The sequence below is a fragment of the Liolophura sinensis genome, chromosome 8 (assembly GCF_032854445.1).
Source record: "Liolophura sinensis isolate JHLJ2023 chromosome 8, CUHK_Ljap_v2, whole genome shotgun sequence".
NCBI lineage: Eukaryota > Metazoa > Mollusca > Polyplacophora > Chitonida > Chitonidae > Liolophura > Liolophura sinensis.
This window is the reverse complement of record NC_088302.1, coordinates 51,342,604-51,368,406: the sequence shown is the minus strand read 5'-3', so window position 1 is coordinate 51,368,406 and position 25,803 is coordinate 51,342,604. Positions and strand designations below refer to the sequence as shown.

Below are 25,803 nucleotides of genomic sequence, written 5' to 3'. Positions count from 1 at the left end.
GTTGGGTTGTAGAACACCAGGATCCATGAAAAGATCATTTGAAAGCAATGTACCGACATTCCTGAAAAAACAGTTTGGATGTATAAACGGCAAGACTTATGAAAAGCTAGTTCGGGTGTAAATACTGGGATTCGTGGCCAGTTTGGATGTAGCACATGATCATGAGGAGACATATTAGAATACACGTAAAGCCGATATATTCAGGAAAAGCCCGTCCCAAGGTAAAACACCTTCATGACCATTCATGAAAAGACAATAAGTACAAAAGGTATTCATAAAAAGTCAGATTGTATGTAAAACTCAGGCACTCATGTAAAGCATCCTTCACTGTTTCAAGTGTACTGCATTGCTGGAATGGTGAACTCGCATGTAACAGATTACGTCACAGTAAGGCTATGTGCATAAAAGTCTAGAACACCTCGCCCGAACCAGACATAACGGTCCATCCAGTCACAGCATGCATTGCACCGGAACCGCTAGCCCGACATGATGTGGTCATCAATATTTTTTCGATTTTTCTTTAAAGAGAAAAAGGCACTTGAAAATGATGTTTGCATGTTGGATATTTAGGACCACCGTATAGGTAGGCTATGTCTTTGTATAATAATGTTATAAATGAGGATGTAGCATGGAAATATATTTGCAACAGTATTTGGACTTTTCAGTTAACAACTGTGTTCAACCTGGATTTTGACCATATTTATATTTGTAACATATTCATAAATATTGTCATAATTTAGATTCAGTTCATGTGTTTGGATATAAAGAACAAATTTATATTCAAATGAATTTATTAGACATTTATTACACTATGCTAAGGTGGTGCCAAATACCCACCATACAAAAATATTCTCAAATACTCTTTTCTCCTAAAATAAAAAATGGGCAATAATATTAACAACCATATTTGCAAATAAGTGTCATGCTCTTTGATCTGATTTTGGCTTCATTGTTATGTTTCCTTCTCATTTAACTGTGCCTCACCCATTTACTGAAGTACTGCTCCGTCTGGTAGCGGTCTGGGGTAGAGTCGCTCAAGGCCATTTTTACTAAGGCTTCATCTAAGGCTTCATCTAAACTAGTGTCAAGCTTACGCACGTAGAGGTTTCGAACCTCTACCGAGTGCCAAACAGCTGCCAGTGCAATAAAACTAAGTAATGACGGCATGTTGACTGTAGAGGCCTTCCTGTGTTGTACATGCAGGCCTGCATTTTTATCTTATATATGGAAGGCTTCAGACGTTCCGCCCCTTGATCTCAAACTCAGATAGGTTGACAGTCCTTATCACGAGATGTCCCCCTACTTCATGTGACTGAACTCAAGTTATAAAATCTGTAGGATCAATATTTATATTTTATGTCTGCCTATACAAGTGTATATGCTTGTGTGAATACACTATTTTAATGTAAAATACAGGCCTTCTTAAAAAGAGCCACACAAAAATTGCGGTATAGACACGGGTGGTTGAAGCCAAATCGACGTTTACAAAGTCGGCTCCAAAAACATGTTAAAGCGTACATGATATCAGCTGATCAGAAAATATGCCCGTCAACATAAAGGGGTGGTCTGCAATCGGTAGTCCTGTGGTGAGGGAGAATTAGCCGACAATTGGGTGATTAAAATGTCACATGTAATGACGGTAGGGATGGTTAGTAGACACCGGGTTTTTCATGAAGCAGGGAATGAGTCATTATCACAATTATGTCGACATCGGGTGGCCAGCAGGGATCATGAAGGATCAGCAAGAAGTGTTTACTTTACACAAATGTAGGTATATGGTGATCAGCAGAGGTTGGTTGACCAGAAGAGATTTGGTGGTCAGCAGAGATTGAGTGGTCAGTACAGATTGTGTTGTCAGCAGAGACTGGGTTATCAGAAGATATTGGGTGGTTAGCGGATTCAGTGATCAGCAGAGACTGGTGCTAATTAAAGAATGTGGTTAGCAGAGATTTGGTGGTCAGAATAGATTTGGAGGTTAGCAGAGACTGGGTGGTCAGCAGAGATCGGATGGTCAGAAGAGACTAGGTGCTCAGAAGAGGATGAGTGGCTAAAAGAGGTTGGGTGGTCAAAAGAGATATTTAACAGAGATTAGATGGTTAGCAAAGGCGATCGGGTGGTTAGTAGATTGCCAGATAAGGTATTTATCATAGATTGGGTGGTTAGCAGAGAGTGGGTGGTTAACAGAGATTGGACGGTTGGCAGACATTGAAAGGTCACAAGGATTGGGTGGAAGGTAGAGACTGGGTGGCCAGCAGAGATGGGGTGGTCAGCAGAGCCGGGGTGATCGGCAGAAAGTGGGTGGCAAGGAGAGACTGGGTGGTTAGCAGAGACTGGATGGTTAGGTGACATTAGGTCATCAGCAGAAATTAGGTGGTCAGTAGAGATTGAGTGGTTACCGGATTGGGTGATCAGCTGAGATTTATGTTAATTAGAGAATGTGGTTAGCAGAGGAGATTGGGAGATTAGCAGAGGAGATTGGTTGGTTAGCAGATATTGGAAAGCAGAGATTCAGTAAGGAAGGATAATGATAGGGTTAACACACTGGGTTTTTGGATGATGGAGTAAGTGAGCTGGCTAACAGGAATTGGATGGTCAACATTATTTGGGTGATTAACATATGATGACATGGATATTGAACGGCCAGCATACACGTATGCAAACATTGTGTGGTTAACAGGCTGATTACCAAAACTGCATAATTGACATGTCGACATGGGGTGGTTAGCAGAGAATGGGTGATTAAGGATAGTGTAATCAGCAGAGATTGTGTAGTTAACAAAGCAGAGTAGGTGCACAGATTGGGTGACTAGCATGATCATCAAGAATTGGTTGGTCATCAGAGATCAGGTGTTAACATGGATTGAGTGGTCAACAGGAATCGGGTGGTCAGCAAGGATCGGGTGTCAACATTGATCGGGTGGTCAGCATAGATGGGGGGTCAACATGGATCGGGTGGTCAACATGGAATGCGTGGTCAACAGGAATCGGGTGGTCAGAACAGTGGGTGGTCAGCAAGGATCAACATGGATTGCAAGGTCAACAGGAATTGGGTGGTCAGCACAGAGTGGGTGGTCAGAAAGGATTGGGTGTCAACCCAGATTGGGTGGTCAACACAGATGGGTGGTCAACATGGATCGGGTGGTCAACATGGATTGCACGGTCAACAGGAATCGGGTGATCAGCACAGAGTGGGTGGTCAGCAAGGATCGGGTTTCAAAACAGATTGGGTGGTCAGCACAGATGTGTGGTCAACACGGATCGGGTGGTCAACATGGATTGCTTGGTTAACATAGTTTGGGTGCTCAACCATAAATAAATGTTCTACGTCATCAATTTCCAAAACAACCTTCGCCTCCATAGCCGAGGTGGTTATCACCCCAGTGCGGCGCAATGACCCAGGAGCCTTTCACCAATGCTGTCGCTGTGAGTTTAAGTCCACTTCTTGCTGGCTTCCTCTTCGACCCCAAGTGAAAAGGTCTGTCTGCAACCTGTGGATGTCCATAGGTTTCCTCCCATCATACTGCTTGCCGCTGTTGTCTAAGAGAAACATTCTTCAGTACAGCATGAAACACCAATCAAATAAATAAACGAAACTTTCAATTCAAACTACCAGAAACTGGAAAATGTATAAAGAAATAAATTTGAACAGAATCAACCATGCCGGAAAAACAATGTTCTACATGAATGAATTAAATCAGTTTCCAAACTGTGTACAGTGCTACTCCATCCATACTTAATTACAACAAAACTGTACCCTATGACTGGATGATCAGCAAAGATTTGGGTGATTACCGCTGTGTGAATTACAGGCCTGAGGATCAGGATGAACCATGATGTGTGTCCGATTGACAAGTGTCTCAATTGCCTGGCCTAAGCTTGCTTCAGTCTCCCCCACATATTTTCCTTATATGTGTATGCCATTCCTATAGGCTTACTTGTAAATATTTAGAAATTTGACTGGTGTTCCACTTTTCCACTTATTTCACTGGAGTAATCCACCCCTCTCCTTGTTACATGTACCTCTGATAAATGGCCTGACTTAAAGCCACAGCTGGTCCCACTGAGAGCTGGAGTCGAACCTGTGATTTCATTGGTTAGTAGCAGCATGTCAGGCCCTTAACCACCTGAGCTAGTGACTGGCAAGGGACAACTCCATATTACTCTTTATTGGGTGTGTATGGCAAGGGGAGATAACTCTGTAACTGCAGACGCATGTACTGGACACCAGTTAATTGCTAGAGCCTATGGGCTTGTTGGAGATGCACTTGTGGGTGTGACAAGCATGTGCTTCCATTCATTTGTTTGAGTTGACGTGATCCATATTCCTGTCTTCGTAGTTGTTTAATAACACTAAATATATCAATATGTCTTCTGGAAAAGTACCTGTTTGTGACTTCAATCCATTATGGTACTAAAGGTAGCAGGGCGTGGTTCCACAAAGTGCATGTACCATATATATTGTTGTTGTGGGTGTACCATACTATGGTGCTAACAGTACCAGGGTGTGGTTCAACAACATGCATGTACCATATTATCGTGCTAATGGTACCAGGGTATGGTTCCACAACGTGCATGTACCATATTATGCTACTAATGGTACCAGTGTATGGTTCCACAACGTTCATGTACCGTATTATGGTGCTAATGGTACCAGGGTATGGTTCCACAACGTGCATGTACCGTATTATGGTGCTAATGGTACCAGGGTATGGTTCCACAACGTGCATGTACCGTATTATGGTGCTAATGGTACCAGGGTATGGTTCCACAACGTGCATGTACCGTATTATGGTGCTAATGGTACCAGGGTATGGTTCCACAACGTGCATGTACCATATTATGGTGCTAATGGTACCAGGGTATGGTTCCACAACGTGCATGTACCGTATTATGGTGCTAATGGTACCAGGGTATGGTTCCACAACGTGCATGTACCGTATTATGGTGCTAATGGTACCAGGGTATGGTTCCACAACGTGCATGTACCGTATTATGGTACTAATGGTACCAGGGTATGGTTCCACAACGTTCATGTACCGTATTATGGTGCTAATGGTAGCAGGGTATGGTTCCACAATGTGCATGTACCATAAATACTACAGTTATAATCCAATGAAATTACATAGCAGGTATGCTGTGAAGTTATTACTTCAGTGCTCACCATTTTAGGTCAGCAGTCAGACAACTGATGTGAAGCATCTACATATTGGATGGAAGATACCTCTTTTTTTGTCCATCACTTCTTTATCCTGTATCCAATTACAATTAGAGTTTCAAGTTCGAATTCTTCTGTCACTAAAGCTAAAAAAGTTCTGCCGTGTCAAAAATCTTAGGCAACTATTGTGAGATCTCATTTACTATAACATGGGCGCATGAAAGAAGTTTCCCACGAAGTAATTTAGAGTATACAAAGTGAAACGATGGCAAAATTTGAGGAACCTTTGTGAACTTGGTAAGTACCTAAAGGAGAGAGGTGGCATGTACCTCTAGAGCATGGTGAGACAAGTGATCGGTAATTTAATGTACACAAAGGTTGCCCAACATTTTTCAAAGTAGCATGGTAAAGGAGGGCTGTTATTACTTTCAATGACAAAAGAGTTTGAACTTTGAACTCCCCTACTGTTTTTCACAAACTTGCTTTGCATGATGCACACAGGCTTACATCATCATATACTAAGTAAGACACTACGCAAGGACTTTTCTATGCACCTTCAAAACTTTATTGTTCGCAATGTCAAGTTAAACAATGAATCACAAAAAATGTAGCACAACTTCACTAAAATGTTCACAAAGATGAAACTTTGTAAAAAATATATGATGAATATCTATGAACTAACAAAAGTTTAGGACGGATAATACATGTATATAAAATAAACTTTCTTTTTTCTATACATTGCAAGACTCAACATTGAACATTTGAACTATTCTCGAATTTAGTACAATCAGTGATATCACAACAGCAACAATTATGGGTCTTTGTTTATGGACTATGGCAGGTATAAAACAACTCACATCAGAATATCAAGAGGAATATTATGCTAAAATCTATTGTAACATACTGCCCCTATACATAAGATTTAAAAGTTATGAGGAAATTCAGATGTCTAGTCTCCAATATACAAACAAGACATTTTACCGCCAAACTGTACATCTTACATGTAACTCTGCCTATGCTGTGTTACTTCTAATTACATCAATAGTAGCTGATGGAACAGTCCATTAGAAACACAGAAAAAGATGTATATAACTCAAATTATATACAATAAAATATCTGAGAACTCTTTTCTTTCAAGGCCACTGTGGAAACACAAGCTCCTTCATCCACACCAATACATCTACTGATTAGTCACTATTACAGTGCAATGAGCACATTCATATATGTCCATATTCTGCACAACTTGATGTTGTCTGTCTAGAACGTGTAGAAAGCACAGTCATTGTTTCAGTACACACCATCATCAGGCCACATCATAAGTTTCATCTCCATACTGCCCAGTATCTAAATCATGGAACTGATTCAGTTTCTTGAACTCCACCACCTGTACAAACACATGTTCTAGAATATGCTTAGCATCTCTGGCAGCCTGAGGCTGATTGAAGGACACACCCAGAATATCCCCACACTCTCGCACATAATACTCCAGGTCATCATCTGTGCACTTATTGGTTATCTGCGCAAGCCTGGCCTTCTCAGACGAGAAGTGTTCATCCAAATCAAACAAGTCAAGAGATGGGGCTGGCAACTCTCTGAAGGATGGAGGGAACACGGCAGGGTTCATGGGCGGCAGGGGAGTCTCAAATGAAGGAGTTATTAGCGTAAGTGGTTCATGCTTCACATCCGTCATTTCATAGGCTTCAATGGCTTTGGGCACCAGTGACGTATCTAACTTAAAGAGTGAGTTGTCAAACAGCGAGGTGATGTCCCTTGGAATGTCTTCTCCTTCTTGAAGGCAGGTTTTCACTTCGGCAGCCAGTTTAGAGGTGTCTGGTAACATGTTGTAGTCAGCTACATCTGGGTCGTCAGCATCTATTTGATTGAGCTTGACATCATTAGTAGTAAGAAAGCGTAACAGCATGTCCAAAACTTTGCTATTTTCCTCTTTGTCTAAGTACTGATCTGAGAACATGTGTGTTGACCCTATCACCGCCAACTTCCCTCCCGAGTACTTAGCAGAGTACATGCCGCACACAGGCCTGTTCACAGGGAACGATACAGATCCCGTAGACATGGTGGCAACTGCTGGTTTGATCACATTAAGAGTGGCCCCGTATGGATATAGAAATGATAAAGATTGAGCTGTATTCATGTCATCTTCTGGTAAATGTGACACAATTTTCCCAGCCAGTTCAGGAACAGCCCTGTTCAGCACACCATTCGACACCAAAACTTCTTTGGGATGAAAGTACTTGAAATAACATGTTCGAACAACTGCGTCATTGTTCACATTAATACCATACTCCTCCAACAGAAAGTTGATGTTTGTGTCAAAACGGCTTTCGCCACCTTCACCCATCATCACCAGAACGCTGCCACCATGTTCCATGTACCTTTTGATAGCGTCAAACTCTGAGGCCATGAATTTCGCTCTGGGCCCTGGCAACACCAACACCCTTGCAGAAGATAACTTGTCCTCGACGATTTCATCCTTGTTAGTAACGAGTTTCCATGATGCCCTTAGCTTTCTGTTCAAACTTTTGTATCCGTTATTAAGATTGAATACTTCCTTTTTAGAAGCGTTGAAAATGATGACATTTTTCTGTCCTTTATCATCCACTCCCTCTGCTGTAGGTGCCATCTTGTCGTCGTTGTCAAAACTATGCGCGTCAACTCTCGTCAAATCCCAACGTGATTTAGCGTGGAGACAAAAGGATTTACCTCCCTTTGCTTTAGGACTCTTTTGTCATAAAGCACATGATCGATCACATGACTATCGGCTGTCGACAACGGGTTGTTATAGCTTGTGGTGGAGCATTTAGGATTATATTGTTTGGGTTTGTTCATTAAAATTAAGCCGTGATCATGAGAGCCTTTCTGTTTGTAGTAGTAGTCGTCTACTTAGGCACTATTTCTGAGGGCAGTGGTTTGTTAAATGTGGTTCGATTCGAAAAGAAGCTTGAGAAGGAGGCCAACAAAGTTGCTCACCTGTTCAACATTTTTTCGCCTCGGAAAGACGAAGGTTTGAAACCCGTGGAGATACTGAAGCATTGGGTATGTTTGTTATTCCCTCTGGTCCCTATCGCATGGATGACTCAACCTGAAAGTGAAATTGAAACTTAAATAAAAGTAAGAAAATTTTTTGACTGAGATTTGTCAATATTGTACTTCATAAGGATTGTTGTATATACTTTGGAAAGGTAAAAACAAATAATTTTCATTTCCTCGAAAAGTCCTGTTTGTAATAAAGTTTCGAACGGGCATCATGAAACTAGTTCAGTTATATTAAACGTTCAAGTCTTTTTTTTTCTCAATATTTTGTCATTCAACAACAAAATCCAGTGGGTCCATTGCGCAAAAACACTTTGGAGAAAGATGTGGACCTTTACATCCACTCTAAAACAACGACAGGCATTTTTCTGTAATATTACACTCATATAACAACAAAGTCACTTTATCTAAATCATTCATTTAATATAGACCATTTCAACATTAAGATGTATAACTAGCCTATGTCTTTACATGTATTTAATGTGGAAATATAACAGTTTAGAGTGTGTTCACCTTACACTGAAAATGTAATCTATGATCTCCTTGTGTTTCAGCTTATTCAATATGACGTAAAAAGTCTACTGTAGAGCAACAGTTTTTTTATTTCATTTTGTGACAAGAGCTATGTAAAAAAAATCATCAAAACGTTAATTGGAATCTGCATGAAATGGTCTTTCTGTTTCAGATGATGTGTACATGTACTTTAATAATGACCTCTTAGTTTAGTCACTGTTGGTTATACTGTAGAAACAAGCATGGTAAGTTATCAGAATTATCAGATCTTAATTTCTTTCAATTCCCCTGAACCATTATTATAACTCCATTGTAGCTTATGGAATCTAGGATCTAGAATCTCGAAATATTCTATTTACAATGGTTTAGGGTATCTGTAGAAAAGAGAGTGAGGATTTAGAGTGTTGTATACTTGACTTGCAGTCCACCAGTCATGTGAACAACCTGGGGAACTTTGCATGGAAAAACTGTGGAAAGGCTAGCGATCCGATCAAGTTGATGAACTTTTCAGTGTCACCTGACCCTGTAGTCTTGCCGGGAACCCTCAGCATTGGCTTTGCCGTTGTCTCCAACAAGACCGTAGTCTCCCCTTTATCAGTAAGTGGTGTCAAGTCTCTGTGACCATCTCTTGCCTGTCATTTTGTTCTTTTTTTGTCACTTTTTGAAAATAGTGATAAATGTAGTGGACTATATGACATATAGATACATATATCAACCCAAGGGTACTAGATTACAAGAGTGGAGCAGGAGAATCTCAATTGTCATTGTTCTACATGTAGTAGGAAATGGTGGGATTTTGGGTAGTGATCCATCATATCAGTTACATCCATTGAGAAATGCTGACCAAGTTTAAAAAAGTGTTGTGTTGTGCAGACCATCTAATTCAAACTGACAGTGCATATTCTAACTAGTGGAATTATAGAAAGGTTACAGAACGCTTCTGTATATTCTTAGATCAGTGGAATATATTTAGTATGATGAAACAGAGCAATTGGAAACAAGACATTGGTAATTATCAGTGGATATAAATATTCAGATTTGTTTCCAGTGGCTGTATGCCTGTCACTATACTCGATGAAGTGCAGATGAAAATTATAGGATGAAAGTTTATAATAAGTAAAGAAAAGCTGTATGACCAGACCTCACTTAAATCATCTTATTGATGTGAAATATAGATGAACATGTTCAAATAGGAATGCGCTGTTTGCACATGATAGTGTGGTTTCTTGACAAATAGTACGTCACTTTTGGTTTATAGGCTGATGTTGTCATCCAGAAGAAGGTGGGCTCTTCTTACATCACCGTGCCCTGTGTTGGCACCTTTGGCTCATGTCATTATCAGGATTTTTGCCAGTTGTTAGCGCCAATTCCCCAGTGCCCTCCTGAGTTCATGCAGAAAGGAATCCCTTGTAAATGTCCATTCAAACAGGTCAGTGAATTGCTCTTAATGTCTGTACTTTACAGCTGTGATGGAGTCTTTATCACCCTCTCATAAGAAACTGCTTCAATCCCTCCATCTTTTGTGCTAAACCATACCAAGCATCCAAGCTAGTCAATATTTTGTAACTAGCTGTATCATCAGTTGTTATACTTTGGGAAGTTCATTATTGAGACAGATTGTCTGAGTAAAGCACATGCAAAAGTTGTAAATCAGGAATATCCCCCCTGCCAGTGCCAGTGACTAGGCATGTGTTAATGATGTCTAGTATCATCCAAAAGGTAAAATTATTAAACTGTTATGTCTCTCATATACACAAGATGTTCTCAACAAGCCTGCTCAGGTGCCTCCTGCTGCACACAACCTATTTGGCCAAAAAGCATGAATAGTTAGGATTCAGAATTCACATACAGTTATGTCCAAATTCACGCACCCCTGCTGATAATTTCAAATGCATTACTGAAATATGAACCTGTGCTTTGGTTTTTCAGGGGAACTATACACTTCCCAACATAACCTTTGACCTGGATGCAGTGCCCTTGCCCTCTGGAGAGTACCATGGTAAAATCGACCTGAGTTATGATGGGACTCACATGGGCTGCTTTGAAATCTATGCCAGTATTGAGGCAGGGTTTGTGTGAAAAGCAGTCTTGTCTGGCAGTGTTGGTGAGGGCTGTGGACACCATATCCTCTTGCTCAATTCCATCGTCAGTGAAGAGATTTTCTGAACTCTTTTGGTGTTTCGTATATATATATATATATATATAGATATATAAATGAGGAAACATTCTGCTCTTTCTGTATATGTATATGTATGCATATAGAAATGCTTTCAACTCACATTAACTCCATGTATTTAATAAGGCCATGCCAGTTTAAATTGTTCTAGGGGCAGGATAAATATTTTTTTTAAATGTTGGAGAATAAAACAGTTTTTTTCCAATGGAAGACATTTAGATGATCGTAAAACCTTAAAAAACAGAAAAATCAGAAAAACATCAAGAGTGAACAAAATGAAAAGGTGGATTTTCAGTTTTCCATCACCATAAAACACAACATAAAATTGGTGTCGTATATGGGTGACCTTTTCAAAACCATCTCCATTTGACAATACTTTTGCTGCCAGTCTTTATAGCATTCATTCTCACATGTCAGCCAGAAACTCCACAGTGTGTCAGTATATCTCCTCTAAAGTTGTATTCCCAGTAGACATTTTATAAATTGGCTGTAATGCTTATTGTTAACTGGAAAGTTATTTTGATGTAGCATTGCCTATTCTAGCTCCTATTTATTAATACTGTAGGACAGTGGTGTTTTTTGTTTTTTTTGTATTCCTTTGTTTTCGACCGGCATTTTTTCTACACTTGACTGGAAAGATAAATATGATTCATGTTTTTGTATTTTTTGTATTGAAAATTGAGTGTAATTGGTGAAAAAAATACGATATTTGAAATGTATTTGTACATACATGTAGAATTTAATTAAACATACATTCCTACGGACTGTATTTGTATGGGTATTTTCTTTCAAAAGGTCTTCATTTTTTCCTTGGAAAGTGCACCTTTCCAAATGCTTGAGGTTTGTGGGAATCACGGGGAATCCATGTAACAAAGAACCATCATTTCAGAGCAGAACATATATGTATAGGTGAATCTCTTCACCGATGTGAGCATTGTTGATTGTATTCACAACCCAATAAAGGGAGATAACCTACTCAGCAGATACATTTGATGGCATCTGCAGGATTCGGGTATATAGCTGTACCCCACGTGACCATTGTTGGCCAATGAAAAGCGGAGTATTGAGGAGCGTCTGACGCAGGATAATAGTAATGTCAGGACAGCCTGATATTTGTGAAGAGATTCCAGTGTTAACTTTATTAAATTTATACAACATATGACTCTGACGTATACTTTCAGTTTTTATACTATGTGCACTTTATATTTATAGCTTGATTTATTTTTTATTATTTATATACACTTGAAATTTACTTGAAGTTTTACTTGAAAATAAAAGAAGACCAGGCTTCTGATGAGCTAACTGAGATCACCAGAGATCAGCAGGAGATGCCGTTGTTCCCTTCATCAATAATGAAAGCTGACTGCCATTGCCCAACTACTTTTTTCGTCTTTCTTTGATGTATGGGAAACGCGGTCTTGAGGAAGGCTTTTCATTTAGAGTTTTTCAGGACTTACGTTGATGGTACCTGTACTGTTGATGGTACATGTACTGTTGATGGTGCATGGACTGTTGATGGTACCTCTGCTGTTGATGGTGCCTGTACTGTTGATGGTACATGTACTGTTGATACATGTATTGTTGATGGTACCTGCTGCTGTTGACAGTACATGTACTGCTGATGGTAAATTTATTGTTGATGGTACATCTACTGTTGATGGTTCATGTATTGTTGATGGTAAATGTACTGTTGATGGTACTTACTGCTATTGACAGTACATGTTCTGTTGATGGTATCTGTGCTGTTGATGATGCATGTACTGTTGATGGTACCTCTTCTGTTAATGGTACATGTACTGTTCATGGTACCTCTTCTGTTGATGGTACATGTACTGTTGATGGTACCTGTTCTGTTGTTGATAAATGTACTGTTGATGGTACCTGTTCTGTTAATGGTACATGTACTGTTGATGGTACCTCTTCTGTTGATGGTACATGTACTGTTGATGGTACCTGTTCTGTTGTTGATAAATGTACTGTTGATGGTACCTGTTCTGTTGATGGTAAATGTACTGTTGATGGTAAACATACTGTTGATGGTACATGTACTGTTGATGGTACCTCTACTGTTGATGGTACCTTTCCTGTTGATGGTAAATGTACTGTTGATGGTACATGTACTGTTGATGGTATCCCTACTGTTGATGGTACATGCATCGTTCATGGTATCTATATTGTTAATATAGATACTGTTCATGGTAACTCTACTGTTGTTGGTACATGTACTGTTTACAAAGGACTCGGGGAACACACCTGAATGGCAGGTGACACAGGTATACATTGTAGTGTCATGCTGACAGGGTGAGGCAGAGTCCACGAATAATCAGTGATAAACGATGACCGTTGGACATTTGGGGTAACTGTTCACAGTCCTGAAAAATACAGCTCAGTTCTGTTGCTATTGTTAGTATTCATAGCGTGGAACCATCTTCACTCTGATAATACTGCAACGATGCACAGTATACTGCGAGTTGTGAGTGCAGCAGTTCTGCTGAGTTTGTGTGTATCCAGGGTTCCATATGTCCAAAGGTTCTTGCAGACGCCGGTGAGTTGCATCACGTGCTTGTGGTTGTTCTGCTAAGTATAAGTGTACGGACGATGCCTCGAGTCCAAGAGTTTCACGAGACGCTGGCAGTTACACTATGTCAGTGCAGCAATACTGCTGAATGCCCAAGGTTCTTTATGCCCAAACGTTCTTATAATGAAATCATGTGAGTGCAGTTCTGCTGCGCTCTGCGAGTGTGTCCAACGGTTCCTATAGACGCTCCTGAGTTGTTTTATGGGAGTACAACACTGTTACTGCTTGTGTGTACATGTGTATAGACCCTTTTATAATTTATGGACATTATGTTCAAGGGTTCATCTAGGCGCCGATCGTGTCCACTATGTCCACAGTGCCAATTATATAACGTTGCTTCGTATATGACAGCTGTCGTATTCCTCTTGACATTCCTCTATATTTGATCAGCTTCTGAACCACAGCAGGCTTCAAACAATGTTCACCAGATTATAATTCTCGTCGGCAAGACAATCAAAAATCCTATTCATAATTATTCCTGAACAAGGACATCAGATATATTCCTCTGTAACAAGGTATACATTTAAATGTAGAGAGGTGTGTCGTCATTTGCACTCTCCTGTAAGTCTGTGATTGGGCTTGTGGTATAATGTGTTGATGTAGGACAAGTCCGAACATGGGAATTTGTCATCAACAAAACGAAAGCCCCCCGCTTTCGCCCATAGACCCGATGGCCCACGAATAATGCATCTAAAATGTAGCCCATATAGAGATGGTACTTGTACTCGGTTGAATGCAGAACTGCTTTAGCCTTCAATTGTCAATAGACTTTTCACCCAGTTCTCGGCGAAGTTCACGACAAATGCTGTCAGTCATCTTGACCTTTGGCGTTGGTGTTCAGATCCATTGGCTTTATCACATGACAGAGGTAGGTCATGGTCCGTACAAATTGTCGATAGCTCTGATAAACAGCTGATTCGGACAACTCCAAAACAGGACTGACCCCCAAATGCCTTTCACTGAGACGGCGATCTTTACATTCTACAGAGTCCGCCCCCCCCCCCCCCCCCCCCCCCAAATATGTGGCCTCTTCAAGCTAAGTGTGGCGTCACAAAATCATTCTCTTTAAGTACCAATTACGTACGCGACCCCAGCATTTCTGTGACTGATAGATTCAAAACGTTAAGGTAGCGTGTGCAAGGAAATTAGATGTACTATTCTGCCTGAGTTTGTGGGTTTGATATACACCTTCAAAACGTGCTAAAACAATATTGACCTGCATGTATGTGTATAAAAACTCTAAAAACTCAGATCCTTTAAAGGTGACCCTGACATTGAATGTACTGTCCAGCCTTGGTTAAGTAATGACCATTGTAGGGACCGTTAATGTATTGACTAACAACGTTGTTCCCGCACCGTCAACGTTACTTCTTGATGTCAATTTACTTTAGTTATGGTTTTATTCTAACCGTTGGGGGCCTCCGTGGCCGAGGGGAGTACGGCGCAATGACCCAGGAGCCTCCCACTATGCAGTCGTTGTGAGTTTCAAGTCCAACTCATGCTGGCTTCCTCTCCGACATTATATAGGAAGGTCTGTCTGTAACCTGCGGATGGCCGTGGTTTCCCCCGGGCTGTGCCGGTTTCTCCCACCATAATGCTGGCCGGCGTATAAATGGAATATTCATGAGTATGGCGTAAAAAAAATCAAATAAATAAATATTCCACCTGTTCATGTAAATAACCGATAATGTACAGTTAAGATTATAGATGTGGCCGTACCTTATTGAACGTTTAATAAGGCACATTGACGGAGTTGTTTAAAATATTAAGCAACTAGCAGACCTCGACAGTTTGACTACTGAAGCCGAACCAATTGAAGCTTTCGAGACAGTCGTCGATTTTAATTTGAGGGGGTTTTGCCATGCAGTTAGTCTGTTCGCCCATTCCTGACTCATAACCCCTACCTCTTGGTCCATCTGCAGGAAACAGTACGTCCCCTGACTCTGAAAGCGTTTTCCTGGACGACTGTGGGTCATCCGACGACATCTTCCGAGCCCTGAACTTTTTCATTGACGCCAGACCCAATCGTCATACCAGGTACCCTCCAAGTCTCTTTCGTGATGCAGTACACTGAAGACTTCGGCTCACCACTGAAGGTAAATTGCAGGCTAACCATGCATCTAAAGGGGGTACCGTGATACAGAAATGTGAGTTAGCATTCAATTTTCGATGTACATGTACACTGCTGGTATATGAAGTAAAAAAACTTGTCAGTCATACTGCTTTCGTATGTATGATGTGTACACTGTATATACATGTAGTGTCGAAGAAGTGATGTTCAATGTGTCAATAGATAAAACGCAATGGAACAGTTATAGGATACCACCATTTTTATATATAAGGGCATAATGTTAATTCAAATCCGTCTAAAAAAACCCAAGCCACCACGCTGTGCAGCAAGTCCCAGAATCGAGTAAATTTAAGTACTGACTAGTATTTTTTTTAGGTCTATTGAGATATAAATGAAAAAAAAAAAACGCTTTGCAAAACTGTATGAATCCGCGTCGCATATGCACTCACTGGCCTAGCAGGTCTATGCGTGTTTGTGATCAAGCTCCTTCTGAGGTGGGCACTAACTTTTTAAAACAGTCTTAAATTCATCCTAAACTATCCACAGAATTTGTACTGATACAATTCTTCCTAAACTATCCACAGAATTTGTACTGATCCAATTCATCCTAAATTATCCACAGAATTGTACTGATCCAATTCATTCTAAACTATCCACAGAATTTGTACTGATCCAATTCATCCTAAACTATCCACAGAATTTGTACTGATCCAATTCATTCTAAACTATCCACAGAACTTTGTACTGATCCAATTCATCCTAAACTATCCACAGAATTTGTACTGATCCAATTCATCCTAAACTATCCACAGAATTTGTTACTGATCCAATTCATTCTAAACTATCCACAGAATTTGTACTGATCCAATTCATCCTAAACTATCCACAGAATTTGTACTGATCCAATTCATCCTAAACTATCCACAGAATTTGTACTGATACAATTCATCCTAAACTATCCACAGAATTTGTACTGATCCTCCCTGTTTATGAATGTGAATATAATACGGACTAAATCAGATATATTAACTGTGTTCTGTTTGTCATTTTACATGACCTGCCCTCAGTTTTTTCAGTTCTATGTGGACGTGGCTTCATTTTTTGCGGTCATTGGAGTATAAACACAAAGATTTGACCAATCAGACTGCGCCTCTTACAGTGTAAATTCGGGAAAATTAAATTGTTTTGTTGTACATCCTTAAGCGAGAGTGTAGATAGTGTATTAATTAATACCGAAGTCACATATACTGTATATCAAACTGGGACGAAGTCTTTAAAGGCAAGTATAATTACTATCGCTATTAACTGATGGATGGATTATGTTAATTAAGAACAACTCAGGAGCGTCCATGGGGAGATTTTGAGTTTTATTTGATCATTTTAAACGCCGTTTATTTTTACAGGGCTTCTGTCCTCATTGCCAAGAAGTTAGGATCAAACTACATAAAAATCCCTTGTCTGGGACAGTTTTGGACGTGCGACTATGATGATTTCTGTCAGATCTTGGACATGATCCCACAATGCCCTGAGCCACCTTTCGCAGAGGAACATCTCCTGTCAGTGTCCCTTTGGAAAGGTAATATTCGGAATTTATGTTGACATCTATGGTTATGTCCTATAGCTCACTTATACAGAATTAACATTAATTGTTGACGTAAACAAAGAGCTTATATCGTGTTAGATATGAATGAATATATGTGAGTGGGTTTCCCCGGCTCAAATAAATAAATAAAGAAAGAATGTGGAATGAGCATGGTGGGGTGATCTATTTTCATGGAAGATCATTGGGCTTATATTCACACCATGTTACGTGGATAAAGCAAATATGGACCTCAACTAAGGACTTCTGCTGTCACAAGATATCAAATTGTCAAATATACAATTGCGTTGCATGCAAAGGACGAAAGCTTGTTATTCAAAAAGTAATTTTCGAAGAAATGAAAAACTTATAAATGAATTTGGCGACATTTTTTAGAAATAAAGAATTGTTTTAATGCGTAAGCTTTGTCTCACCTACAGGGTACCTATTCCTTTGCCACCGACTACCGTTCAGCTGGAATACCTGCCTCTCATCGCCGGAGATTATCACGCAGAGAATTAATATGCGCACACCACCATTGGAACTGTGTCACGTCACGTTGGCTGCTACGAGATCTATCTCACTCTGTCTGAACAGTACTCCATGTTCGGCAGGAATTAGTACATATGTGACCCGTGTCAGGTGCGAGAAATTGACTGAGCAAACTGGATTTATAGTTGTGTATCAGCGAGAAGCGCGCCAGAGATCCGACCCTGTACACAGACAGATTATAGTACATGGAGGAGCGATAACTTAAATGTACTTAAAATGATCACGGGAAATCAAGAAAACTGTCGTGTATATATATGCAAGATTTTTGCTGATGTGGATTAACCCAGATAAATATCTATAAAACTTAAGTGAACAAAGCACACTGTATATATATGCCTCATATATAATTCTAAAGCGGAATAACCTTTATTAACACACTGTATTTGACTCATTTCATGTATATATGCATGTATGTATGTATGCATGTATTTGTATATGTATGTATGTACGTATGAATGTTTGTATGTATGCGTGTGTGCGTGCCCTACATATAAGTGTGTATATGCGTGTGCGCGTGCGTGCCCTATATATTTGTGTATGTATGTGTGCATGCGTGCCCTATATATGTGTGTATGCATGTCATATAACGAGGAGGAGACATCAGGTGTGTGATAAGACGAGCCCGTGCCGTCAAAGTACTACAACCAGTGAGATAACATGCGAAAGAGATATATTCATGAGAGGATATATATATCTATATATATATATATATATATATATATATATATATATATATATATATATATATATATATATATACAATCATGCATGTAAATGCATCGACTGTATAACAAGCATGTATTTGCATGATCAAGTTGTTTGCCCGTTGAAATCCAATGTGCATGACTGGCGTGTTCACTTCCCTAGAAATTATCAGTTTAGTCCAATGATTGCGTATTATTCCCGACCGCGTATATAGCTAATAGCTGGCAACCAGAGTTGTTATTAAGAGGTAAACAACACGGCTGTTCGTTTGTTTGTAAGTTTGTTTGTATTAGGTTTCATGTCGTTTTTACAAAGGCAGAGAAAACATAAAAACATGCAAACTTAAGATGAAAGAATATGAAAATTTATTTGTAAATATGATCTCAATTTTTTTCGTCTTTTATTTAAAGAGAAAAGAACATTTTAAGATCAATTTTGTAGCGTGGTGGCTATTTGGGACCAGGTCTTTGTATGTATCGTCTTTATATACCTGAAGCGGTCAACCATAATAATCATTCCCGGTAAATAATCACATTATGTACAGCATAGGGAGTAAAACCAGAGCAGCGACTATACAGTGTAATAGTTGGCAAACGATCACAAGTAACCTGTGAAATACGCCAATTTACCTCCGACCAACGTTCAACACAAACCGCTAGAGAATAGAAATAAGGAAGAAATTAAAACGAATTCATGTAAAGAGAATCATGCAGGCGGATGTTTCCAGTGATGCCGGAAGGACGTGTTTTAAGTCCTCTCCTGATATGTTCACGATGGAATTTTTGCAGGAATTGTACAGGAATTGTACATTGTACATTGATTTGGGAGATTGACGTTTACTAATGGTAATTGTGAATGAATGAATCCTTGGAGCAACAAGTCTTTGGTATGACCCTACCAGGGTCTGATCCCGGGTCACCCGAGGCGAACGTGCTAACCACTGGGCCACGGAGGCGGCCCTTAATGGTAGACGTCACACCGCTGTTACAGAAATATCGGGTTCAATAACAAATTATTTTGTAAGATAATACATGTGAATAAGTGACAAGTTTCTTTCCAAAATACAGCATTCATCTGACAGAATTTATTGGTTTATTGATTAATTGATTGAATGAGTGGTTGTTTAACGCCATGCTCAATAATTTTTCACTTATATCACGGCGGCCAGGTTAATGGATGCATGGAAGGGCACCTGAATAACCGGAGTAAATCTCCGACCTGCCCTGGTACAATGGCACACCTCTTGAACTCAAGGCCGCGAATGAAACAACGAGAGCTGGATTCGAACAAGTCACCTTACTGGTCAAGGACCAGATAGTCACAGCGATACAGCTCTTTCATGTGTTGAGTTTTGAACCCTGCACTGAACAGGATGTATAGGCATGCTAAAGATGACAAGATCAGTACATTACAGTGATAAGCTGTATACTTCCATATTCAACAGAAATCTGGTAGATTTCAATCAAAAACGTTGGTAAACATTGGTAAATCGCCAGATAAAAAGATGAGAGGATTCAGCAAAGTGCTTCACATCAGAAGTGGTATACGAGGAGGTTATGCATATTCAGCCAAAGTTCCAATAAACCAAAAATTCTGTTCTTCACAACTGTAATATACAGCACATACCGAGAGGCCGATAAACCGTCTTGATATTCCAGAAGCGATTATAGAATTTTCGGCAACATCTGCCAGGACTGCAAACTGTACAGAAATCTCAAACTGAATATGTTGTATGAACTGTTAATTTCCAACAATGCAATATATCTGAAATATTGCTCGGTGGTATTGAAGAAAGTATATATTGTGAATCAACAAAAAACAACAAAACTTCAAACCTATCCGAAAATTTTAATTTAAATTAGTGGCTTAGAAACACTTGAACTCTGTATGCATGTACCTGTTCTGGTTGAGTAACATTACATTCTACCCACGCCATGAACATGATCAACACAGTCTGTATAGTCTCTAGAGGGTTATGGGTTATGGGTCATAAAACTATAACATAGACTCCGGTACCACCCTGTACAGGATTTATGTCACCTGTAGCGGAGTGAATTAGTACCGGCGTTTTCCGCGCTGTTTTAAAGTAAGCTTGGTCTCAGCAACACACTGGCGTCATAGCAGATCCATTAAAGCTGGATGCCGAACTTGGTCGTTCCTTGGGGGTCAAGTGGACTATAAAAACCCCCGCATACGCTTGGTACCGGGTGGTTAAAATGTTTAGTTTTCATTCACAAGAGGCTTTCCTCACCCCAAATCGGCTACCTGATCGAAGTTCTGCGTTTACCGGGCTAGTCTCTGTAAACCAGACCATCCTTACCCTACCCAGTTGAGTACACTTACAGCTACGCTCCTCTGCATAAAGAGAGTAATATTCGGCTTATAGCTGATAGTTTTCTGTAACCTACAGCGGGTGCAGACGTGAAACTGTGTGCAACGGCTCCAAAACAATGGGCGGACCCACCTCAACACGAATGGCCCGAGCTCAAAGGAAGGGTAATGTGTTATACTTGTGTTTGCTTACACAGCCTTGGCAATTAGTCCTGTAAATATCATCCTCTTCAAAACTGTACGAAATGCTTTGTGTTCCATGGACGTCTGTGACTGGTACTCGCTTGGCGTTCAACAAAGAAGGGAAACGTGGCCCTGTGTCAGCATAATGTGACAGGGTGGGGGTGGTCTGCTGTCTTACGCATGATATTTCAGTGGTGACAGCACTTTAGCGGCATGGACCCCAACCTGCCACAAGACAACACATTATATATCCACACAACCGACATGTATATAATATAGTTGGAGAAGAACCCTAATCTTTATCCCAAGTGCATTCTGTGAACTTCAAGATTGTACCGAACTTATCGAGCGATTAATTTGTTCGAGGAAACAATTTAAGCTAAACAAATTACGACCGCGTCTTTCAAGTTTGTGACCTTTCCACTTTATAGACTTAAACTCATTTACTGAAGGTACTGGTGCTTGTGTCGAAGCCTATTGTGATACAGAGAAAAATGGTCATGAGTCGGCGTTAAGCTTCAGCGTGAAGCACATTCGTGACCCCGAGATTTAGGCGTGGACAGTAAAATCTGTACTCAGTGAAGTGCCATCTACATCTCTACAATTTGGAATTACGTGTCTTTGTTATCCATTGACAGAAAGTCGTACACTAGATAAATTCTGACAAATTTGCAATCTCAATGGTTCACATTGACAAGTTTATTCTTGGTTTTCACTCAGCCTGTTTAGTAAAAAGCTGTAACCAAGCACTTAATCTTTTGGAAGTCTAAAATGCATTTACAGTCTGAATGGTGGCCTGTTTAAACGTTTCAGCAATAATGATGACAACACTGAAAACCATATTGGAAAGATAACTGAACATTTCACCTTTGAACTATTATCAAAAAATTGTTTTTTTTTTGTTTACCAAGGGTTCTTGGGTAACCAGAAGTAAATTTGTGTCACCTTTTAACACAAACCTAGGGCCGTAACGTCGATGTTCTTCTGCAGCATCATAGAAAGTTTCTCTCCATAACTTAGGGAAAACTTTGCCTTTTATGGCTTTCATCTCGTTTCTGATATGCTTCCGTTTAGTGACGTTCGTTTAAATAATAATCATCTATATATACTTAGGAATGTAGATTTTCAGACATCCAGGTTAATGTACTATAAAGGATAACACTATAAAAACCGTTCCACTGAACAATGTATATTATTTACTGACGTTGCGGCGACAACCTTTTCGCCTTCAACAGAGTACGGTGTTAAACATGAAGAATTCCTATTTATATTGAAGTTACATACAAAACAAAGTGAACAAACCAGTATGTACAAGTTTCATGGTGAACACAGTTCACGTTCATGGACTAGATGCGGGTTTTTGATGTGTTTAACACGGTTACCTAGTAGCTGCTGTGTTTCACCAATATATGAACCCCTGCACGTGTTTTCACCACATTTTATTTCATACACCACCCCACTTGTCTTGCTATTGATAGGCTTGTCCTCAGGTCGAACAAGAGATGTTCTCAGTTTCTGATATGGTTTTAAGGTTATTTTTATAAATGTGGCGCGAAAATTCATCTGATTTTTTCGGATAAACCTTGTACATAGGGTAAAGTTATAGTACTTGTTTGTATGTCCGTGGGCGTCTTGGGGAAATGAGTTTTCAGGGCATTGTGAATGGCCCAGTTTTGACAGCCACGGGCTTTCAGTGTTTTTTTGTATATGGGTGTTGTCAACCTGTAAAGCAGCGTCAAAAAAAGTAGATAAATAATAGCCTATACAATTAAATATTTGAATAGGATACTCAAAATTCTATACACCGTATACAGCATTACATAACTATGATATCTTCACGCTTCACCTTTTCAGACGTATGAGGAGGCAGTGCAGTTCTTAGCGCAGAATCACCCAGGCTTGGAGGTAAGGCGTGTACATCGCATGCAACATACACTAGCAGGTCATTAGGGATTATACAGCCAACGGATATATGTATCATCAGAACTTAGTGGGGGAAATAGTTCCTGTGCAGTCTTACGTTCCGTGTAGACCGCCAGTTTGTACGTCACGTGTAGGAAAATCCGTCAGTAACTTACCAAACGTCTACCTCTACCCATTCTGACCACCATCACATCACTAAATGAAACATTCTTGACACCAGTCAAACAAATAAATAAACAAACAAACAAACAAATAAATAAATTTCAGTGAAGCCATGCCGATTGTTGTATACAATTTTCAAATACAGAATTCACGTCAGTGTATACATTTAGTTTCTCCTTCCTTTTCTCTCCCAGCCTATTCGTATTCCGGAAGGGTCCCCGGTCACCCGAGACTTCAGGTTCGAAAGGGTGCGAATCTTCGTAAATCAGGATGGTGTCATCGTTGACGTTCCCCGGACTGGTTAATTGGGCGACAGATGCAACTAACTACTGACCATGAGCAAGTGGATGTGGCACGCAAAGAACTTTACTAAAGAAAATCTGGAACACCTGGAATCAGTATATTTTCAGACTAAAGAACTCTGTGTAGGCAGAGTTACAAAGTTTTTTTTATCAACTCAGCTTTACAACGGTACTTTCTGGAATTCCATCTCGTTTTGGATTTATCAGTGCTGTTATTGTTTTCTTTGTCCACCTCGATCTGCAGATTAGTATATATATGTGCATATACCGATTGTAACTGCTCACACAGAGATTGGCCGATAGAAAGTTTAACTACAGGCACACTGTTATGTCTCATTCATATCTGTTCTGCTGAAAAAAAAACTCATAAATACATATACAAAAGGAATATTTTTTATCCATATTAGTAATATCTTAAGGTTGAATTTTGAGTTCCGCCACTATTATAGAAACTGTTTTCAAACAAGAGGGTGGAAGTAGCTACAACGGATGCCCTTCTTGGGAGGGTACAGAAATTATTTGTGACCCAACCTTCTTCTAGCACAGATTTATTATCCGTCACCTTTATAGGTCTCAAGTTTTGGGCCATAAAATGCGATGTTTGGCATACCAAGTCTTTACTGGTGGTAATAAACGCGCGTGAATCTATGCAGTGAATACTGTTGGCAATAACCCGACCAATTGTATTTCTTTTACAATGGTGTACTAAAGGTGCAAAGTTGCTTGATTTACCGATTTACCGATTTACTATGGCGTACTAAAGGTGTAGAGTTGCTTGATTTACTGATTTACCATGGCGTACTACAGGTGCAGAGTTGCTTGATGTACTGATTTACTATGGTGTAACTAAAGGTGTAGAGTTGCTTGGTTTACAGATTTACTATGGCGTACTACAAGTGTAGAGTTGATTTACTGATTGACTATGGCGTACTAAAGGTGTGGAGTTGCTTGATTTACTGATTTACCATGGCGTGCTAAAGGTGTGGAGTTGCTTGATTTACTGAATTACTATGGCGTACTAAAGGTGCAGAGTTGCTTGATTTACTGATTTACCATGGCGTACTACAGGTGTAGATTTGCTTGATTTACTGATTTACCATGGCGTTTTAAAGGTGTAGAGTTGCTTGATTTATTAAATTTACTATGGTGTACTAAAGGTGTAGAGTTACTTGGTTTACTGATTTACTATGGCGTACTGCAAGTGTAGAGTTGATTTACTGATTTACTATGGCGTACTAAAGGTGTACAGTTGCTTGATTTACTGATTTACCATGGCGTACTTAAGGCGTAGAGTTGCTTGATTTACTGAATTACTATGGCGTACTAAAGGTGTGGAGTTGCGTGATTTACTGATTTACCATGACGTACTACAGGTGCAGAGTTGCTTGATTTACTGATTTACTATGGCGTTCTACAGGTGTAGGGTTGCTTGATTTACTGATTTACTATGGTGTACTAAAGGTGTAGAGTTACTTGGTTTACTGATTTACTATGGCGCACTACAAGTGTAGAGTTGATTTACTGATTTACTATGACGTATTAAAGGTGTGGAGTTGCTTGATTTACTGATTTACTATGGCGTACTAAAGGTGTAGAGTTGCGTGATTTACTGATTTACCATGGCGTTCTACAGGTGTAGAGTTGCTTGATTTACTGATTTACCATGGCGTACTAAAGGTGCAGAGTTGCTTGATTTACTGATTTACCATGGCGTACTACAGGTGTAGATTTGCTTGATTTACTGATTTACCATGGCGTTTTAAAGGTGTAGAGTTGCTTGATTTATTAAATTTACTATGGTGTACTAAAGGTGTAGAGTTACTTGGTTTACTGATTTACTATGGCGTACTGCAAGTGTAGAGTTGATTTACTGATTTACTATGGCGTACTAAAGGTGTACAGTTGCTTGATTTACTGATTTACCATGGCGTACTTAAGGCGTAGAGTTGCTTGATTTACTGAATTACTATGGCGTACTAAAGGTGTGGAGTTGCGTGATTTACTGATTTACCATGACGTACTACAGGTGCAGAGTTGCTTGATTTACTGATTTACTATGGCGTTCTACAGGTGTAGGGTTGCTTGATTTACTGATTTACTATGGTGTACTAAAGGTGTAGAGTTACTTGGTTTACTGATTTACTATGGCGCACTACAAGTGTAGAGTTGATTTACTGATTTACTATGACGTATTAAAGGTGTGGAGTTGCTTGATTTACTGATTTACTATGGCGTACTAAAGGTGTAGAGTTGCGTGATTTACTGATTTACCATGGCGTTCTACAGGTGTAGAGTTGCTTGATTTACTGATTTACCATGGCGTACTAAAGGCGTAGAGTTGCTTGATTTACTGATTTACTATGGCGTACTAAAGGCGTAGAGTTGCTTGATTTACTGATTTACTATGGCGTACTAAAGGTGCAGAGTTGCTTGATTTACTGATTCATCACTTCATACAAACTTTAACGTAGGTTTTAGTATTACTTCAACCATATGTTGTCCATGTCTTCTTTAAGCAGCTA

General features: G+C 39.7%; 2 protein-coding genes and 1 long non-coding RNA gene across 3 annotated transcripts; 2 read left to right on the top strand and 1 right to left on the bottom strand.

Moving 5' to 3' along the window:
• Positions 1-5,707: 5,707 nt before the first annotated feature.
• LOC135472349 (intraflagellar transport protein 52 homolog) lies at positions 5,708-7,797 on the bottom strand. Its single transcript, XM_064751818.1, has one exon. The coding sequence runs from the start codon at positions 7,794-7,796 to the stop codon at positions 6,459-6,461; it is 1,338 nt and encodes a 445-aa protein (XP_064607888.1). The 5' UTR covers position 7,797; the 3' UTR covers positions 5,708-6,458.
• A 130-nt stretch (positions 7,798-7,927) lies between these two features.
• On the top strand, positions 7,928-11,660 carry LOC135472350 (ganglioside GM2 activator-like). Its single transcript, XM_064751819.1, has 4 exons — positions 7,928-8,209; positions 9,143-9,316; positions 9,978-10,148; positions 10,649-11,660. Exons 1-4 carry the CDS (start codon positions 8,021-8,023, stop codon positions 10,796-10,798), a joined length of 684 nt encoding a protein of 227 aa, XP_064607889.1. The 5' UTR covers positions 7,928-8,020; the 3' UTR covers positions 10,799-11,660.
• A 9,077-nt stretch (positions 11,661-20,737) lies between these two features.
• LOC135474061 (uncharacterized) lies at positions 20,738-23,950 on the top strand. The gene is made up of 3 exons (XR_010444619.1): positions 20,738-20,876; positions 22,749-22,799; positions 23,174-23,950. It is a non-coding gene; the product is annotated as an uncharacterized LOC135474061 (long non-coding RNA).
• The last annotated feature ends 1,853 nt before the right edge of the window (positions 23,951-25,803 follow it).

Bases quoted from the DNA above. Each gene is read 5' to 3' on its own strand.
- LOC135472349 (XM_064751818.1), bottom strand. From the start codon at position 7,796: ATGGCACCTACAGCAGAGGGAGTGGATGATAAAGGACAGAAAAATGTC.
- LOC135472350 (XM_064751819.1), top strand. From the start codon at position 8,021: ATGAGAGCCTTTCTGTTTGTAGTAGTAGTCGTCTACTTAGGCACTATT. The intron at 8,210-9,142 runs GTATGTTTGTTA...CTTGACTTGCAG, and splicing joins TGGAGATACTGAAGCATTGG to TCCACCAGTCATGTGAACAA. The intron at 9,317-9,977 runs GTAAGTGGTGTC...TTTGGTTTATAG, and splicing joins CCGTAGTCTCCCCTTTATCA to GCTGATGTTGTCATCCAGAA.